Here is a 20,555-nt window from a genome sequence, read left to right on the forward strand (position 1 = left end):
AGGGTTTAAAGACATTTTGAATTTAAAATATTTTTTAAAGGTCATTTTCAGCAGTAATTATGTTATAATAGTGGGGCTCTTAGCAAAGCAGAGACCCACAGTAATATTAGACCAAATGGGAAGCGGTAAGAACCTTGATCTCCTGGAGCCCTCAGAACTGGGTGGGGCGGGGCAGGGGCGGGGCACATAGAAGGGGATGCAGCACTTTCTTCCTTTAGAGCCAGTGACAGGGTCGCCTCTGGGTCCCCAGGAACAGGGAGCCACACAGTTCAATGGCCCTGGCTCAGAGTCCTCCAAGACCTCTGCTAGGGCCCTGCATCTGGGCTTTGGGGGGTTCATAAGAACCCTCTCGTGGGGCAGAGAGTGGCGTGTCTGAACCCCTGCCTTAAGTACTCCCTACCTTCCTACCTGCCACTCCCACTCCTCACACAGACACACCCTTTCCTTCTGCTTCCAGACACTCACTCGGGGGCCTCCTGATAGCAGGCTCCCAACCCATCCGAGGGCCCACTTGCTGGGGGAGGCTCATGAGAAGGCTCCCCTGGCCCGCAGCCCACCCGGCCAGGCCTGGACCCGCTGCTTCCTGAGCTGGGGGCTGAACCTGCAAGGAGCCTGCCTCTCTGCACTTCTTGACCATGACTGTGGCCTACATTTCTGGGAACAGACTGAGGACATGACTCCACTGGCTAGTATTTGCAGCTCAATGTTTTCTACATGATATCCTCAAGGACCAACCCCGCCCCCCCCCACCTACCCCTCAGCTCACTGTTCTCCCTCTCAGGAAGTACACCAGTTCTTTGCAAGAATCCTCACCACATACATGCACAAGCTTGTCTGAAGCAACCACTGTATGAGCACCTACTGTTAATCAAATCTGGGATATTCTAGAAGGGTTGGCCAGGCCCCAGGGGCCTCCATGAGAAGGCAGGCTGGCAGGTTATGGGGAGAAAGGACAGAGGATGGAAGACAGTGGAAAGGGGTGTGTCTGGGTGTGTAGAAAGAGCCGGAGGACGGTGCTAAAAGTAATCTGGGAGGGCTTCATGCAGGAGGTGCACGGTGCCTGAGCGCAAACCAACAAAAGAATGAAGAGCCAGGAGCCCCGAATAAAGACATAAGCTGCAGCATGGGCATTGGCCTGTCCCAAGCTGAGGGCAGTGCCAGGCCTACTGGCGAGAGGTGAGTTCAGCATCCCAGGCTTCCGTAGTGTCCCGAAAGACCCCAGGGTCCCTGAGATGGGATGAGGGGTGCAGAACCAGGGCCTGGGGACAGTGTTCTCTGTGCCTCGCTCTGCTGTCAGCCGCCCTGTTCCTGGGGGTTTCCTTTGTGGGAGGAGCAATCCACCTGGCTGGGGTCCCCTCTTTCCTGGCGCCCTGAGGCGGATGATGCAGGGCTGGGCACCCGTGAGTCGCCTAGAGGGGCAGACGCAGTTGGGCTGCGCCGTGGGGGACAAACGGCACAGCACGGGGTGCAGACGTTCCGAGCTCCGGCTGGGAGCCAGAGGGATGCGGGGAGGGGATTGAAGCAGGGGAGGTTGTGGCCCGGACCAGAGCCCTGGAGGAGGGAAAGAGGTGAAATACAGAAATACCTGGGAGAAGCGCAGCGCCAGGCTACAGTGCTATTCGCTAAAGCATCTTATGAAACTCTAGCCATTAATAACAAGCTGCCGCCACGGCGGGGTAATTTATTCAAATTGCGGGTCCGGGACCGAAGAGCAGATGTTTCAGAGCTGCTGGTGTCACGGAACGAGTTCCAAGGGAGGAGGGGGCAGCGCCGCTCAGCAGGTCCCGCATGCCACTGGGCAGTGGGCACCTGGGCGGTGGGCACCTCACGGGCGGGCTGCGGCAGCGGGAGCCAGGGTCGCCCAGAGGATAGCCGAGTTCAACAAGTGCGGGGTAGAAAACCACAGTGTGCGGACAGACAGATAGGTCCCGCCGCCTAGAATGTCTCTGCTCCAGTCTTACCCAATTGAAATGCCACCTCTTACTCAAAGTCCTCCATGGTCTTTCCAGACCCACAGCCTGATGCTGGGAATCAAAGGGGCCTGGGTTCCTTCCCAGATGCACCCACCCCCACCAGCTGGTGACCCCAGCAAGTGAAGCTCTGGGCAGTTGCCTCACCTATACAATGGAACAGTGATACCTAAGTGACCGAGTGGGGTGAAGAAACGCAGTGGCCCATGGAGGACCTGGCCCATGCAGGGGGCCTTTAAAGTCACTTGGTTTCCTTGGGTTCCTTAAGGCCCTCAGCTGTGGTGCACTTAGTGCTTTGATTCCGGGTCTTTACTGTCTCCTAATGGCTACATTGCTTTTACCCCAGTCCCAACCCGACTGTAGACTCCCTGTGGCCAAGAATCATGCTGGTGTGCCCATGTGAGCTGGGGGTGCAGTGCTCAGCCAGCACTTCGGATGCCTGTGGCTTTCTTCCCTCCTGGGGAAGGGGCGCAGAGCCCCATAGGCCTCTCTTGGACTGTTACCTCTCAGCACAGTCTCCTGGGTCTTGGCCAAATCTGGGTTGAGACCTAGGAGGGCGGGGGGAGGCTCATGGATTCAGAGTCTGGCCACAGTTTCCAGGACAGAGCCCAGGGAAGTCAGTTGGCCCTGCGCTCCTGCCAAGACCCGGGGAAGCAGAGCCTCTGTAGGTGAAAAGCCCTCCTGCCTGATTTTGCCTTTTTGGCAAAGCAAACATCTCTCTTGTGAAGCCCTTTCTGGCTCTAATTTGCTCCCTTCCTGGCAGTGAGTAATGCTGGGGGTGGGGGACACTGCTCAGCTGATATCTTCATGCTGCGTCTGAGTCCCCACTGGTGTGTGTCGGGGGCGGGGGGCAGACACAGAAGGGCCTAACAAATTCTGGGTGCTCTAATTCACTATATAAAAGACATGAAGAGATTTTCTCCTCCTTTTTGTGGTTTGCAGATCTGGGTGCCTGGGTTTATAGTGGAGCTCAGCCCAACCAAGGGGTGTTCTATAACACCCCCCTCGGGTGCCCAGCTTTATGCTTGGGTTTCATGCCCATTGCTGACAAAAGGCCTTCAGTGGCCCCTGATGGTGAGCTGTAGGTGGATACAAGGGTGACACTCTGGAAATGTTCCAGCTGGAGGCAGACACCTCTCTTCCCACAGGCCCAGCCCTGATGGTGCCATCACAACGTGATGAGAGAATTGGAGGCCCTCTGTCCCCCACACAGCCCTGACCTGAAATGACACTATGAGACCGATACTGTGTCAGGGAAAGATTGTTGAAGCAAGTGCCACCCTTGGCAGGACAGGATCAGGGCATTTATCAGATGCTGAAGGCCCAGGGACCAGGCAGAGGGCCACCTTTGTCATCTCCAGGTCTGGCCTGGAGATAGCCCTGGAGGTGAGGGTAGGTGGGTGGACTGGCTGCCAGAAGCCTTGGGGGACACCATCGCCCACCCCCCAGGAGAGGTGAGGGGAGATGAGAGGGTTATGATGACAGGAGAGAGCTTGTTCTCCCCACTCCCACCCTGGCCCTTCCCCAAAGTGTTCCCTGCCCACCTGGGAGGTCAGTGGCCGCCTGCCCCATGCCTCGGCTCCTGGCAAGTCGGACCTGCTCTTAGCTCAAGGTTCATTTCAAATGAAGGAGAAAGCGCAGCCCCACACTCGTGGGGCAATCAGCGCACTTCATGATGAATGGAGCCTGTGTCACTCAGTGAAAATGAATATTTCTTTGCGATAATGGCCAGATGGTAGCAACTCTCCGATCCAAATTAAAACATGCATGATAAATGCCAGGAAAACAGAGGAAGACAAAAACCCCAACCTGGAGTGAATTCTCTCTATAAATCTTCCCCCTGCGCCCCCTCCCCCACCACCACTGCGGCCCTGCTAATAGCCATTAAATTATTAAGATGCGCTGCAAGGAGAATGCCAATGTCAGTGGCACCCTCCCTGCTGCCCCCTCCGCCCCCTGCCTGTGGGCCTGACTTTGGAGGGGTTGGGGGTGGGGGTGTAAGAGACAAAAGAGGGGGCTGTGTCTAGGCCTGCAGCGAGCTGGGATGGAAGGCGAGGGTCCCGCTTAGAGACACGAGTGCGAGACTGGCCTCGTGGGGCCAGTGCTGAGGGAGGGCCTGGCGCCCAGCCAGGCTCTGTGGAGGGCCTGGCACGTCTGCCCCAAGAAGGGCACAGTTGCTATGAAGAGAGGAGAAACTAACACCCACTGCCGAACTTCATGGCTCAGACAGAGAGCAGGAAGGGAGTTCTGAGGTGTGAAGACCAGTGAGGAACGGCTGGAGACCGCAGCCCAGCAGGGTGGACCTGATGAGGGCTCTGACCACATGGGGCTGGGCAGCTGGGAAGGCCTGAGAAAGGACCACCCAAGGGTGGACTGTGCCTGGAAGTGGGTGGGTTCCTGGAAGTCTGAAGGCAGCAAGGGTTAGGCAAGGCAGGGATGGCCTTGGGCTTTGTATTTCATAGTGACCAAAGCTTCTGGTTGAATTCCCCTGCCCCTGCCCATCTCCTTACAGCTGGAGGCTGCGTAGGTCTCTCCTTGGTCTCATGACACCCTGTCCAGTCCTGCCTGCAGGTGGCCAGCCTTCCCAGGTCCAGCTTCCATCACACACCAACCTCCTCCATAGTCTCCAGGACTCATTCTCTTCCAGAGAAACACCAACTCTTTAGCCGGGCATTTCTTGGAACCCTGTCCTCGGGCCAACTGGTCTCCTCATCTTCCCTGGAGAGGCTCTATGACATGGGTCCTGAATTCCTTGCCTCACCAGCTTCTCAGCCTGAACCCCCTCTAACATGGGGCCTCCTCTAGAAAGCCCTCCGTGCCTGCTCGGGCCTGCGCAGCTCTCCCCTTTGCCAGCCGGGGTGCACGGTCTCCACTGCACAGGTGGTGTTCATGAGGCCGTAACCTGACCTCCCCACCAGACTGTGAGCTTCTCCAGGGCCCAGAGCTCAGCAAGGGTTTGAAGACGTCTTCCTGGAACCTGCATTTCTCTTTCATGCTCAGCTCTCTGCAGTTTCGAGCCACTTCCAATTGACCATTTATGTCTCGGCTTTAAATCTCCTAAGACACCTGGGCTAGTTACCCGTGTTTGGATGTGGTGTCTGCGATGGGACCATGGGCGTGTCCCTGATATGGCCTTCCCCCCCCCCCCAAACCAAAACCAAACCCCTGTTGGCTGCTAAGCTCCCGCCTCTGCACCGCCTTTCTCTTTGCGAGGCTCAGTCAGACAAGGCTCTGAGCACTCAGGATGGCTCTCCTCTGCTGGGCAGACAGAGTTTTCCCCCCGTTCCTCCCAGCTGACCACAGACAGGCTCATCCTGCTGCTGATTTGCCTTATGCCCAGGCAAGTTCAACCTCAGACCCTCCCCGAGTTCCCCTATCCACCCTCCTCGCCATTCTCAAAGGGCATGGGTGAGGGGAATGAGGAGCTGAGGGTCCACCCTGAAGGCTGTGATCCAGCCTTATCCTCTGTGCATCTGGTGGGTGGTGTTGACACTGGGAGAACTTTCTCCGAGCGTCAGCACCCCAGCACAGGCCCGTGGGAAGGCAGCAAGCCATGGAGGTCAGCACAGAGGGCCTGAGGTGCGAAGGCTGACTCCTGACTGTGTGGTCTTGGGGAGGTCACCTCCCCTTTCATTCCCCCTCCATCAAAGGCTGCTCTGTCAGTCTTGCAGGGCTCAGGGAGCTCTTATTGGGGGCTCTGGATGACGTAAGGAGAGGACCGAGGCCCTGCTGGCTCTAAGCACCTTCCTCCCAGAGCCCTGGCTTGGTCTTAGCAGCAGCGGCTGCAGCATTGCCGGGATCCCATGCGCGCTGGGCTGGGCGGGAAGGAACAGGCCTCTCTCATGGCAGGCAGGACATGTCTGCTCAGGAAGCTGGGCAGCAGCACAGAGAAACCAGACTCTGGGGCAGGCCTGATGAACTAGGACTGAAGGGTGAGAAGAGACAAGATCCCCCGGACTCAGACATAGTGTGTCCATAGGTGTGCCTGCCCTGGAATTTGAGGAGCAATGAGACTCACAGAGCACCTAACCCGAGTCTTCCAGAAAGTGGGCAACCCTCTCCAGCCAAACCAGTTCTTCTACATTATTTAAACAATATCTAAGATGCCACATAGTTGCTTTTCTTGTCTCTGTTTTCATGTCTTCGCCTGTGACACTCAGCCCAGATGCTACCCTCTTGGTAAACCTGTCATTGCAATAATCACCTCCTCCAGGAAGCCTTCCTTGCCTCATCTAATTCACATGCTCATCACAGCTCTGGCCCTAGGCAGTATGATTTTCATTTGCACTTTGTTGGTCACACCTTGGCAGAGGTCCTTACCCCTGTCACCTCCTCTCTTTTCCCCTGGACTGGGCCCTAAGAACGAAAGAACTACAGTGGCTGTCAGCAGGGAGGATTCTACAGCTCGCCAACTGCATTCCACCTCCAGCAGCTCCAAAGGGGTGTCGCATGCTCTTTGCCAGAGGAGGTGGCAAGGCATCACTGTGGGAAGGGCAGGACGCTTGCAGTCAGCACTGGGGGCAGCCCAGCACTGTTTTGGATGCCTCCCCATCTGGTGGAGTGTCCCTAGACTCCTGCTCCCAAAGTGCCACTCTTAAACCACGTCACTCCCTGCTCCCCAGCCTTAGAGGGCTTCCCTTTGCCTACACGCATCCTTAAAGCACCTTCTGGAAATCAGTGCTTCCGTATCTTGCCCTCCCCGCAAAGACCTTGTGTTCTGGCCTCTTGGGACCCTCCAAACCTGTCCGGGCTTAGGTTATCGTCCCATCGGGGAAACTCGACCCTTCCTCGCTCAAATCCTCTTCCGTCTGAAGGTTAAGCAGCTGCTGCCTGTTCTGATCTCTAGTTCATGCTGTCTCTCCCTGCCTCCCCTGCCCCCCCTGCCCCCCCTGCCCCCCCAAAGCCCTGCTGTTATCAGGCTGTTCTGAGTGAGGTGAGCCAGAGACCAGGAGGGCACTGGGGACATCTCACTGCCGTCCGGTCTCACTCAATGCAGTGCCACCGGCCCAGGAATGCCTGCCCGTGACATTCCCTCATCTTGCCCGTCTACCAAGGAGTGGGCTCTTTCTCCTGCGCATGTGCCCGCACAGTGCCCTCCACAGGGCGCCTGGGAGTGGCGACGGGGTGGGAGCCAGAGGGCCATGGTCCCCCCAGCTCCTTCAGCCTGGGCACTCGGGAGGCAGCTTTTAAATATCATCCAGGAGCCCATTTGCAATGATTAATATCCCATTTCCCCTGAAACAATCCTTTGCTAAATTAGCCGGGGCCAGAGGGAATTTGGCAAGGAGCTGCGAGTCTCGACTTAACTTGCCGAATGGATTAAAAAAACCTCAAAAACAAAATGCAGATCAATCAACACCCCTTCCCCCAGCTGAAAACGGAAAGTCCATTTAAACTCAGCAGGTTTGCAGTTAATTATAACTTTGCACCTATGGCAGGAGTTATGAGGTATTTATGATGTGTCTGCCCCACTAGAGCCTCCGTCGGGCCCCCCCAGGGACCCTTCCCACCAGCCACCTCTTCCCCACCACAAAGACCTGTCTTCATGCAGCTGTTGTTTGAGTTCCGTTGTGTAAACTAGAGGAGTTTCATGGATTTTTAACATTTCTTTTTAAACGGGGCTTGGGGAAGAAAGGAGACAAAGATTTTTTTTTTAGTTTTAAATTCAGAACAGGGATTATGGAGAATAAAACCCGCAGGGCAAGGGGACCTGGTGCCATTATCTAGGGAACCTAACAGACAGAAATGCTTCAACGAAAGTGGGAAGAATTGTGCTCAGATATGTGGTAGAACTTCCTGACCATCAAAAAGTCAAGCCCTGGGCGGGCCACTTGGCCTGCTGATGAACAGTCTAATCCTCAGCCTTCCCAAGGGCAGATCGCCTGCCTGGGGTCTAGCCGGGCCTGCAGGGGCCCTGGCCCAGGCTGCTCCCTGAGCACCAAGCTTGCCTGGGCCATGCTGCCTTATGTCTGACATGAGCTCCCCAAGTCGAAATCTAGGTAATGGCTTTTCTTAAAGATCAGTCCCAAACAAATCAGGATTCAAGTGCACGAAAGATCTGCCGGGACATTGGCTCTGGGGCTGGTGTTCAAGGAAAAACCTTACAATCTGTAGTGAGAAATTCCGGTGGGAATAGGGAAGGACAGGCTGATAAACAGGGTTCCCAAGCTCTGAAGGAGGAGGCTGAGAGAGGCTGTGGAGTAGCTTTACCTTCTTGATAGTTTTAAAAATGGGAGGGACTGGGCGGGAGGCAGACTCATGGGGGGGTGGGCATGTTGGCTCCTGGGGCCTTTGCAGGCTGCCGGGGTACCATGTCCTAGCCAAGAGGGCAGCTACCTATGCTCCAGCCAAAGGCTGGCCATGACCTCTTGCCCGAGCTCCTGGGTCCAGACGGACTGAGGGACGGGAGGATGGGGATGTTGCTGTCTGATGAGCTGAGGGTGCTGGGGGTCTGCAAGGTCTGACTGGAGGCGAAGTGGAAATGTAAACTCCCCAACAATACATGTTCACAAGGGTACCCACAGTGGAGTATGCACACTTCCCAGATTCCAGAGGCTTCTTTGGGGACACAGAAAGGGGGAAGTGGGTGAGGGGGGTGTGTTCTGCTCCGAGATGCAGAATCCTTTCTCTTTAGGCAGCTGCTTGGGGGCCTCAGTCACTGGACCCCTTCTCAGCCCAGGATTGCACCCTCCGGGGGGTGGGGGAAGGGTTCGTGCTGCTCATTCTGGGGTCTCTCAGAGGGGAGACGAGGGCAAGAGGGTTGGACTCCTGCTGTGGGACTTGAGTGGCTGCTGGCAAATAAGTCTGTTCTTTGGGCCTGAGTCGCTGCCCACCCATAGCCAGGGGCATCGCCCTCAGGGGTCCTGCAGGTGTCCACACCTGTCCTTCAAGCCCTTCCTCACACCTTCCTCATCCTCCTGCCTCCGCTGCATCTCCTTTGGGGCTGTCTAGAGTAATTGGATTTTCTAGACCTTAATTCCTACAGTCTCAGGATAATTTCAGTTAGTCTTCGCTGGGCTGTGGTCTTTAGCTCCGTGTTTTAGCAGATGCCCTTCCGCCTGGGCCTCAGGCTTCCTGGCTGGAGCCGGAGGGGCTCCTGTTCACCCTGTTCCCAGCTTTTGGGAAGTGAGTCATTTGTTACCCCTTAAGAGGGGAAAGTTGCAACTTCTGTATGTTGAATTTTCATAAAGCAGGACCAGTCTGCATGCTCGCTCACTAAACTGCCTCCCTGGGACATGGGACTAAAAAGCTAGAAAAGTCTAGAAGTGATAAACCTAGCATCTGGAGGACAACAGTGTAGCCAAGGGGCTCCTGGGACCCCAGGACCGTGCAGGAGCAAGGAGCTGCCCCGGGGAGGGGCCATACCCATCAGCTGGTCCCCAACAGCCCCTCGAAGGCTTCCCTGACAGCACACTGTCTGTGTCTGCTTTAAAATAAAGTAATGCTCGGAGGAGAAATGAGGAACTAAATAGAATTTAAAAAGCCGCAGGAACCAATGGGGCTGCAGATGGTGGAGGGGCCGGGAGGACAGGATCAGCCATGGTTTTCGGCAGGGACGTGGCCTCAGGAGGGCCTCACGGCCGTGTTCACAGGCAGCGTGTCCAACCTCATTAGCCAGCCCAGCGGGACTCTGCTGCCGCACTAGTGCCGGCCACTGTGCGGGGACAGCGCCCTGAAGACGCCATTCAATGACAGGGAGCAGTGGAAGGCTGCAGGGAGGCTGCGTGGCTGAATGCCTGGGCCCGTGCTTGCCTCGGGGACCCATGTGGAAAGGAATGACTCACAGGCTGTCCCCCTACCTCCCACCCTCCCAGTGTTCCTGGCCCTGCCCAGGTCCCACATGGAGACAGGAGGGAGCGAGCCAGAGCTGGTGGGGAGGAGCCCCAGGCCTGGAAATGGAAGACAGGGGGGAACTGTCCCCAGATAGTAGCTTACTGCAACTACCTCTCCAGGGCCCCTTGGTGGCTGGAGCTCAGCCTCCACCCCTGACCTCTCCTGAGCCTCCCGCAGGCCCAGCAGCTAGTGTGGGAACAGCAGGAGTTCAGGCCTCCTGCCGGCACCCACTGAGGCCCTTCCATCGTCACGGGCCTTCATCCAGGGGCTCCTCCCTGCCGTCTCAGCTGTCCCCTTGCCTTTCCTCCTGTGCCTGACAAAGGCCTCCCCAGGAAATGTACCTGGATGGGCCAGGGAGGGTTGGGAAGGGACCCATCACTGAGAGGCCCTGACCTCTCCCCTCGCTCGGGCCTCACATGTGCCAGCCAAAGGCCATGTGGGCTGGAGTGTGTCCATGTGCCTGTGTGGTTTCCAGGTCCAGGTCCTGTGGAGGGGTGAGGGCCATGGTGACAGACCCTGGAGGCCGTTTCAGTCCATGCCACACCTGCCCCCTTCCAAGGGGGCGGCCCCTTGGCGATCCGGAATCCTGTCTTTCCGGGGACAGCTTCCTAAGCCATCCTGGTGTCTGACTTCTCCAACTCCTAAGCTAGCCATCTCGCTGTCATTTCCTGGTGCGGAGATAAATCCTGGTGGCCCGTCTGTGCCCCACCCCCAGCCACTGTGTCCTCTGTGAGGACGTTTATTTTCCACCCCCCCAGGAGCGCGTGTGAAGCGGTGTGTGTCGAGTGCCTTGGGCAGCGTCGGCGCCGGCACCTGGGCGAGGGCGATGATGGCGTGAAAGGTGTCCACGCGAACAGGGAACGTGAGGCCCACCTGAACTGAACCTTCTAACCTGTAGACGGTGACCGGGGAGGGGGGCGTGGTTTCTAGTGGGAGGGTGTTTTTAGGGGTCAGAGGTGATAGCTCCCATCTGCTGGTCTGCAGCTGGGAGGGTGGGGATGGGGAAGGTGAGATGGGCCAGTGTTTGCTATGCCTGGTCCAGGCCTCCGCCACCCCTTCCCTCCTCGAGGCCCCCTCCTGGGCTGCTGACCTCTGGGGCTCTTTCAGGGGGGTGGGGCACTCCCCAGTCCCAGCCTTTTCCAGTCTAGCTCAGGGGGTTTTCCAAATGCTCAAAGCCTGACTCCCTGAAAGAAACCCCCACAACCTGGCCGCAGAGCCTGGCTTGGTGGCGGTGGTGGGGGGTTGTCCTGAGTCTAGGGAGCATGGGGTGGTGGGTCAGGCCTGCAGGGCAGCACCCCACAGGCACCCATCCAGGGTGAAACCAAGAGACCGCAGGGCCCCTGCTGCTGTGGTGACCCAATTCGGATGTGAGCAGGAACCCGCTCCTGGGTGGCAGAGGACAGCGCAGCTCAAGCCCGAGGGAATGTCCTTGCCTCAGACAGCTGGGCAGGCACACCCTGCTCCTCCACCTTCCGCCTTTCTGCCCCCGCCGGCCTCACTCCCCTGGTTCATGCATTGCCTCGCTTATTTGGGTGTGAATCCGAGTTTAAATACAACTTGCTCCCATGAGCTCTGAAAAATTAACTGGGCCCCCCTTGCTGGAGGATGGCTCCTGGGGAGGCTCTTTCTTTTGCAGTTTTCTTTCCCTGCCTGGCTGGAGCCCTGGCTCTTGGTGATGGAAGCAGGAGCCGTCTCCTCTCTTCCTGACCAAGGACATTAGAGCTGGGATACTCTGTCTCTGCCTTGACCCCCATCAGCATCAGTGGCTCCTGCTTCTGATGGAGACATGCCCAACTCCTTGGCCTGAGTTTAGGACCCCACTTTCTCTTGCCTCACTGTCTCCCGCCAAGTCTATACCTAGGTCCAATCCCCACCTCCTCCAGGAAGCCCTCCTTGCCTGCTCCAGACTAAAATGAGCTCTCTTGTCTCTGACCTCCTCTAGCCCATGTCTCATGGGTAGGTCCGGGAGCTCCTTGGCCAGCTCGTCTTGCCTCCCTCACCTGGGACTCCTCTCCCCTCAGTTCCCTTTAAAATAGACCTAGAGCCATGACAAATGCCTGTGGTATCTTCCCACTGCCCCCTGAGTCCAAGAGACTATCCCAGCAGTCAGAGAAATGAAAAACAGCCCGGCGCTGGTGACTGACAGGCAGGGGTTTGAAGTGCGGCTCTGCCATCTTCGAGCTGGGTGACTTAGAACAGGTTACGTAGCTTCTCTGTATCTTGGTTTGCACCTTTAAGTGGGGCTAGTAACTTCCCCTTCCCAAGGTTGTTGTGTGGATGAAACGAATTTGTTTAAAACCCCAGCGCCCACTGGGTGCTCTGTAAACAGAAGCTTTCCTGGAGAGTGAACCCCCCTCTCCCTGGGCGAGGGGTGGAGGCTCAGAGCGGGTGCCAGGCAAAGACAGGGCTAGAACCCTGGACCGGAACAAGAACTGCTGTCCTGTACTGTTTCTGGGGTGCACTGGCCAAGCACCAGCCAGCCCCTCTCCCTGACGTCCAGCGCACCCTGGAGTCCTGTGTCTGCACGCCAAGCTCTCTGGAGAGATGTCAGAGCCAAAGGCACCCCGGAGAAAAAAGAACTGGCTCTCCCAAATCCAACCACTCCTGGTGGGATGGAGGGAGAAGCTGGGACCCTGATGTACCAGCCGTGGCTGTGGCTCCCCCTGTGGTGGGGAGGCCAGGAGTCACCTTCCTCCTGCCCCAGCCCAGGGTCCCAATGTGTACCCCAACTCCTAAGCAGGAAACATCTCTTCGTGCCAGTCATGAGCATTCAGGCGTACCTGGTGTGTCCCTGTCCTCCGGGCCTTTGAGACACTGTGCAATGTCTGTACCAGTTTCTGGAGCCGGGATGAGGAGAGCCAGGGTGAGGCAGGACCACCCTCTTCCTCTGGGCCATTTCCTTCCCCTCCTCTTCTCCTCCCAGCTCCCTTCCATCTTCCCACAGCCCACCTCCCCCCAGGCCTCTCTCCTCCCTCCGCCTGCCCCTTCCCGTCACCTTCCCACAGCCCCTCCTCCCACCCTGCCCCTGCCTCGGAACTCTTCTCTGGGTCCCATTTCTGTTCTTTTTATCCTCACCCGAGGACATTTTTCCTTTTTATGTTCAGATAGAGTGGGAGGGAGAGAGAGAGAGAGAGAGAAACATCGACGTGAAAAAGACACATCGAGTGGCTGCCTCCTGCACGACCCAACCAGGGCCGGGAACAAACTGCAACCAAGGTACGTGCCCTTAGCGGGAACCGAACCCGGGTCTCTCTGGACCACAGGCCGACGCTCTAACCGCTGAGCCAAACCAGCCAGGGCATGTTCTTCTTTAGTGCTCACCTCTCTTCCCTCCCCTCCACTCAGAAGAAGGATTTAATGGATATTAGATTATTTTAAACTGACTTTCGTTTTTTAAAAACTAGCTTGGTGATAGTGCTGACTCAGGATCAACTCTCTGTTTAATATTGAATATGCAATTAATAGATAGCTGTTTAGGTTTGGCTCTGCCTTCCCTTTCTACCGCAGGGAGAATAAAAGAGCTGATTAATCTGGTTTGGGGCAAGTGGCAGGAGCAGGAGATATATGGGGGGAAGGAGATGAGGTCAGCAGCGCCGAGTCAGAGAGCTATTGCCTGGGAGGCGAGGGAACGGAGCGGCTTTGAGTTAAAGCTCAGCTCGGCCTTGCTGGGCAGAGGGGCGCCCGCCACCCCACTCCGGTTCTGGGGAAAACTGGCTGGACTTTGAGCTGTCTGCTCTGCACACAGGGGCCCCCTTCTCCCCCTTTGGGGCCTCCCCGCTGGGGCCAACTTCTCCAGGGGTGGAATCTTCCCTCCTCCAGGCCACTTCGTCCAAGGCCTCTGGCTTCCCCTGCCCGGGGAGCCCTGTCTGGGACAGCAGGCGGCACTTCCTCTCCCTGCCAGGGTTGGCGGCACTGGGCTGCACCTTGGTCACATGCGGCAGGTGGCGCAGGTGTCACTGCATGACGGGCGACAGGGGCTGAGGCCGCACAGGCCTGCCTCCGAGAGACGGCTCCGCCACGTGCCGCCAAGGCCTGGCAGGACAGGCCCCGCTCACCGACAGGGCAAGGGTGCCTGCACTGGGTGTTTGAAAGCTTCTGTGTACGACGAAAACCGAGACAACTCGGCTGCCCAGAAAGGGGCAGGAGCAGCAGCGTGAACCCAGCGGGCTCTGCTGGCCGATGCCCTTCGTGCCTGAACCATCTTTACCCCCAAACGGACCCACCTCCACTAGGGGGTCCTCAGGATGGGAAGCTCTCAGTGGGCCATGGGGAGGGGTGTCTGTGCCCTGGAACATGGGGCAGCTTTGGGGGCAGCAAGAAGACACCAGCTGGGGCCTGGAGGGTGGAATTCGAGGGCCCAGGTCAGGAGGTGGCCAGAGCCACAGCGGCCGTGTGCCCAGCCGGCCTGCTGGGGTGCGGAGGAAAGCGGTCTGAGTTGGAGGGACCACAGGTGCCAGGAGTGGGCACTCTCGTGCCTGCACTCCCCTCAGGACAAGGACCTTCACTCTGAATTTACAAGTAGCTTTTGCCTGTTTTACTTTTTTGCCCTTAATTTCCTAGAAGATTTTGGGGGTTGGGAGGGCAGGGAAGGGAGGAGTTCTTTCTCTGCCTGAGCTAAGAGGAGAGTGACCTGTCCAGGCCCAGGGGCGGGGGGGGGGGGATAGCCCAGGGGCGGAGGGGCCTGCCCCGGGGCGTGGTGTGGACATGGGCACCCGGGTGCTTGGCAGAGGAGGCCGGGAGCCTGGCCTGGCTGAGCCTCTGTGTGTCCTGGGGGTGGCCCTCCGGTGTAAGGGCTGGCTCCTCTCTGAGAATGGGGGTGGTGTTTAGTGTGAGGGTGTGCCCTCCTGCTCTGCCCCCTTTCAGACTCCTCCCTCAGTCTGGCCCCAGGATCTCAACAGCCCAGCAGCCCCTTGGCAGCCCTTCCCAGATGTGCCCGCTCTGGCCGGACCCCTCCCACTGCCTGCCTCCCGACCCAGCCCTTCCACTGGTCCAGTCCCATCGCAGGGGGTTTCCTGGGGACACGGAAGCACCTTTCCCGCGTCTTCCGGACAACAGAAGAGCTACCCAGGACAGGCTAGTTGTCTACTCACTCACAGCAAGGACTGAACCCCACCCTCCAGCAGACCCATTGTCCCCCTTCCCTTCGCTGTCTCCCACGCCAGTCACCCAGCTCCAAAACCCTGTTCTGAGACGGGAGAGGGAGGAGGAGGCAGGAGTCACTGCATTGCTGCACTGGGAGGGGGCAGGGAGGGAGGAAGGGGCAGAGACAAGTGGCCCTCACGTGAAGGGGGCTGGCGCAGGCAGCTACTACCTCCTCGGCTCTCGCTGTCCGCGGGCTTCACCTGGATCGGCCGGTTCATCTGCAACAGAGCACAGGGGACAGTGTTAGCGCGGGCGTGGGCGTGGGCGGCAGACCGGGGTGCCAGTACCTAGGCACCTAGGGCAGACACCCGCGTGCTGCAGACCTGTCCGTCTTCTCTGAAGCCCCACCCATTTCCCTTGGCCCCTGCAGTGCCCAGGGCCCGATGTTTGCGGGAGGGTTTCTCTGGATTGGAGACAGTGGGGTGTCCCTGCCCCAATCTTGAGCAGCTCTTGCTAGGCTGTGGCATCAGAATCTGAGGTGTCCTCACAGTGCACCTCTGGCTGCTCCTGGTTCACGGCTGGCTTTGCCAAAACGAGCTGGTCTCTGGCCGAAGATGGCCCCAGTCTCACCTCACCCCATGCCATCTCAAAGATGTGAGCTGTGGGTCCTGGGGTGCCCGAGCTTCTGGACCACCAGCTCCTGAAGAGCTCAGGGCTGGGGCTCCTGCCTGCGGCCAGGGCTGCCCCTTGGAAATGTATGTGTAGTTGGCGGTTATGCCACTCACGTGGTGTCTGGGTGCCAGGAGGACACCAGGGCACCGCCTGACGCCCCGAGGCTCCAACCACCAGCCTCTCTCTCGAGATCCATCTCCATGCCCCGTTCAGGCCACTAGGGGTCTCTGAACTCCAAGCATCCTAGCTTCCTAGCCTGTCCTTACTCCTGCCTGGTGCAGGAGCACCGGGGTGGGCTCTCCAGCCCTGAAGTCCCAAGATCTTTCAAGCAATAAAAACAGTAAGAATCACGCGACTGGACTGCACTTTGTCTTCAGCAGTGCTTCTGCCTGCCACGCACACTTCTCCCTCATCACATTTGCACGTCTCTCTCAACAAACCCCCGAAAGGCAGGCAGGGCGGGCACTACACCCCCTGTTACAGACGGGGAGGCGGACGCAGGGCCACCAGTGGTAGAGGAGCCTGGGAACCGAGTTGTCAGGGCTATTTGGGGGCTTCCACCCTGCCCCGGGGGACTTTTTGTTGCCAATTTCCCGTGTCCGGAGGCTGGGCTAGCCAGTCACAAGCTTCCTCGGGCCTTCTGGTCTCTGATTTGAAGTGACTTTTGTCTGCGTCAAGACAACTGGGTGGGGGAGTGCGGGTGCTGGTGAGTCAGCAAGGTGACAACTAAGAAGGGCAGATTCACCGCCAGGAAGGACGGAGGCAAAGGCAGCGCAAGGAACAGAGAACAGGGGCCAGGTGGCCGGGGGACAAGACAGGACAGTGGGGGCCAATCCTCTGAGAGGGAGGGTCAGGGTGCCACTGTTTGCCCGTGGGCCCCCTTGGCAGCGTGTGGAGTGAGGGGAAGAAGGGTGCTCTGTGTGGAAGCCCCCAGCAGAGGAAACTCGTGTTATGGAGAGCTCCCATCACATAGGTGGGGGAGGGCTTCACTTTGGGTCCCCTGGCTCCCCGGTAAACCACCCCCTTTCCAGATTCTGAGTAGAGGGTCCAGAGGCTGAGAGGCATCTGGCTTGGGAGAAGGGCTCCTGGAGCCAGCCAGGGCGCTCCTGGTCTCCTGTCCATACTCGGTGGGGCTCAGCACCCAACTCTTTCCTAGACTGCCCCTCTCTCCTCGATCACCCCTCTCTCCTCGTCTCCCCCGAACTTGCAATGTTCTCCCACAGAAAAGCGCACAGTGGACCAGGGCTCAGTTCTGGCCACTGTTCTCTCTTGGGCATATTTCTCCAGCTTATTATTCTTCCCCGAGGAAGGGAGTGTTATCTCTCTCCTGCCAACGACAAGCCAGAGCGCCGGAAAGTGGCAGATCTGGGATTCGGCCTGGACGGGGAGACGCAGTGCTGACAATACGGCGGTGGGTCGCCTGCCTACGTTTGATCTCATCTGATGGCAGCTACTCTGGGAGGAAGTCCGTGAGGACAGTGTCCATCTGGTGAGGGAGTTTGGGGCCAGGGTCCTTGGGCCATCACATCTAATTCAACCTCTTCAGCCAGGCCCCTCACATCTGACCCCCACCACCCCATTCCCTATACCCCAGGGTCTTCCTCCCCCAAGTCCATTCCCTAGATTTGCAAACACCGCTCCCAGACCCCCTCCAGCCTCCTCTTCTGGACCATGAAGCCTTCCTGGTATCCCAGAGAAAGGTTCCTACAAAAACGCTCTGTTTTCCATGTGGAGGGCACAGACGAGGCTGGGAACCGAGTTGCGGGAGGAGGGAGGAGGGTCCTGCATAGGCCGCATGGTGACGGCCACAGGAACAGGCAGAGCCATACGCTGATTATATTGTGGGATTGTCATCACTTCCCCTGTGACGCCTGCAACCAGATTGTCCTCAGCTTCAAGCAGGGAAATGCAGTTTCAGAGAGGTTAAGAAACTAGCCCGAGGTCATACAGGTGGTAATTGGTGATAGGATGGACCAGGCCCCTTGATACCTGACTACCTGTCCAGGAGATGCTGGAAACCAGGCGTGATGGGCTGGGGATGGTCCAGGAAAGGCCAAAGCAGAAGAGGGGAGAGAGAGGACCAGATGGGGGCTTCAGGCTTCCCCAGCAAGAAAGGAGAGGAACGCGTATCTGAGGAGGGGCAGTGGAGGTGTATGAACCTGTGACCCACAGCCAGTCTCTCCTCTGCGGGCCCGAGAGCAGCTGGGGTGAGTCCCGTGGATCAACTAGAGCTGGGGAAGGGCTGTTTCTGATACGGTGGGGCCCATTTCCCATGGTGCACTGAACAAGGCAAATGGAATGTGCCTGTGCACGGAAGCGTCCACCCTGTGGGGCAGCCAGCCGCTGTCTCACTGTCCTTGGCACCTGGGCATTCATGAGGGCTCTGCACCAGGCTTCCCAGCTTAGGCCTAACGTGTTTCCAGCCTCCACCCTGGGAGGCCCCACACCTGGCCGGCCCAGGTCAATGCTCCCAGGCCTCCTGCACGACGCGGGCCTGCACCCCCGCTGCTTCTCTGATTCGACCAGGGGCTTCCTGGGTCTCATCCAGCCTCTACCTGCCCTCAGCCACGGGCTGGCACCCATGGGGTGATCCAAACAGACTGTTGGAGCAGAATTGAATTGTTTCCCATGGACCCGTGACTCCTGCCTCATTTTTCACGTCCCATCATGATCTAGAGATGGTCAGCGTCCAGACAGCCTTTTCGGGGTGGAGAGGCTCCAGCAGGTGGAGCAGTAACATACAGCCCCGAGCTTTCTTAACTCAGCAGAAATAAAGTGTCAGGCTCAGCTGGGAGGTTTCTCAGCCAGAGCAGGCTCTGTGCAGATGCTCTGGGCTTGAAGAGAGATCTTCCTCCCTCCGTCAGTGGCTCTCTTCCCTGTTTCAGACTCTGGCCCCATCCAGCCTCGCCAAGACCTGGCTTCACCTTGCGGAGAGGGGTGTGCACAGAGGGAGCCTGCCTGCGGGAGGAGGCCGAGCTTGGCCGCAGAGGTGGCTGGTGAGGAAGGGACATCAACAGAGAGGGGAGGGACTCATGGGGAGGAATGTGGGAGGGGCACCTGCCCTCTCCTTGTCCTTCTTCGGACTCTGCACCCTAAGACCATGGCCTGGGCCTCAGGACCTCTAGGCCACACCGGCCCCAGGGTGTCCCTGTCAGGTGAACACGGCACATTGAGGACACTAAATGCCATTCCGTGGTGCTTTTCCCTTTCCCCATCTCTCGCTCCCCTGTCCCGTGTCCCCCTCAGACACTGTATTATCCTTCCAGGAGGACCTGGGGCTGGGGGCCGGAGGGGACCTGGGCTGTGGTACAGGCGCTGTCCTTGCTGATTCTCTTTCGGAGGTGTCATCAGTATTCCCATGTTCCCCAGGGGCTTTCAGCCTGGGTCATGCCTCCAGGTGCCTGAGCAGGGTTTGGTGACTCAGGATGACCTTCTCTGGGTCCGGAACAGCTCCCCGAAGCTTCCCTGCAGGCTTCTGGAGTCAGGTCTCTGGGGGCACATCACTAACTCTTGTCCACTGTGTTTCTGCTTCCAGCCCAAGGCCTCCTCAGGGGAAGCAAGTGGTCCTGGCCCAGGATTTTGGACCCTCCCTGCTCCCAACCAAAGCAGAGGGCCAGGGGGTGGGTGGGCGGCTCCTTCCCTCCCACGACCCCTCTCTGCTTCCCCTGCCCCTCCCCCCCTCGACCACTTTTTGCATCAACACATAGCCATGCATTAAACAAGACATTCCATTAATTTCTTCATCATCATAACTTAAGCTGGGACATACCCTTTAAATATTCATTCAGCTATGAAAACTAGGCATTAAAATTTTAATAATGTCAAGCTCATTTGAACCAGGCTCCTTGGGGACGATTATGATACAGTTAGAATAAATACGATGATTGTGGTCCAGTGGCTTCACCTGTCTGTGCAGTGTGGCTCCCCTCAGAAGGAGAGGCCTGTGGCCAGTGGGCAGACAGACAGACTGACAGGCCGGCTGGCTCTTAGATTTGATTCCCTTTCTCCTTTCCTCATCTCCTCCCTCCTGTCTGTTACCGCAGGTGTCTGCAGGTCTCTGCTGCCCCTGCGAGCCAGGGTGCGGAGCATCCCTGCCCCAGCTGGGAAGGTGGCCCTGATGAACTCGCAGTCCCAGTCACCTCTGTCCTTTGTCCCCTGGTATAGCCTGGGATGTGCTCCTGGGCTTGGCCCTCTGTGAGAACCATTTCCCTATCTGTGTCTCTCCCCCATTCTGTCTGTGTGGCTCCCCGAGGCTGGAGTGAGTACCCCACCAGAACAGGGCTAGGCTGCAGAGGGGGTCACTGGTCCCTGAGAGCCCGGATGTGCTCTGTCACCAGATCAGGAGGGACTGTCTTCACCTGGCTTGTCTTCTGCTGCTACCACCTTCCTGAGGGTTGGCGTGGGGGCGGGGCTGACCTCTGCTCTGTCCCTCTGCTGACACCTGCCGAAGCCAGTGCTGGAGAGAGGTCTGAGGGCATCCACTCCTGAACTTGCCCCTGCTTCACTCGGGACAGCCCTCACCGCCCACAGGACCCCTTGGGGCCCTCCTCCACCTGTCTTCGCAGGCACCTGAGCCCTCTGCTTCACACCACACCCCAGTGTGGCTGACTGAGCTATCTCGTGTGTGTGTGTATGTGTATATACGCACACATATGTGCATGCTTAAGCAGTACTTGTGTGACATCACAGATTTCTTAAAAGAATTCGTGTAGGCTGGGATGAAAGGAGACAAGGGAAGGACGCTGTGCAATGTCCCAGAAATGCCTCCGGGAGGTCTGGTCCAGAGCTCTGCGGTGCTGGGGGTGGGGAGTGGCTGGGGGGACAGCCAGAGTGTTCTCCAGTCAGCAGCTGAGCCCCCGATATAATCCCAGGGTGAGTGTCCAAACCTCAAAGCCGAGGGTCCTGCCTGGCTCCTTTAGGGTTGTGTGAGTTCCTGGTGATACCTAGCTCCCTCCTCAACAGAAGGGCTGGCCTGTTCCCAAGTCACGGAGTTGTGTG

The 20,555-nt window shown here is 58.0% G+C and overlaps 1 protein-coding gene across 9 annotated transcripts in view; it reads right to left on the minus strand.

The window, feature by feature from the left end:
• CELF4 (CUGBP Elav-like family member 4) overlaps nt 1–20,555 on the minus strand; it is a 293,910-nt gene that overhangs the window by 57,539 nt on the left and 215,816 nt on the right. For 5 of the 9 annotated variants that reach the window (XM_036244573.1, XM_036244571.1, XM_036244572.1 and 2 more), the window contains exon 3: nt 15,115–15,163. In XM_036244573.1, coding sequence (XP_036100466.1) covers nt 15,115–15,163 — 49 coding nt within the window. Of the gene's footprint in view, nt 1–15,084; nt 15,164–20,555 lie in introns of all 9 variants that reach the window. The other 4 variants (XM_036244570.1, XM_036244565.1, XM_036244568.1 and 1 more) reach the window with 1 other exon arrangement.

Source organism: Molossus molossus, unplaced genomic scaffold (assembly GCF_014108415.1).
Source record: "Molossus molossus isolate mMolMol1 unplaced genomic scaffold, mMolMol1.p scaffold_m16_p_6, whole genome shotgun sequence".
Classification (NCBI taxonomy): Eukaryota; Metazoa; Chordata; class Mammalia; order Chiroptera; family Molossidae; genus Molossus; species Molossus molossus.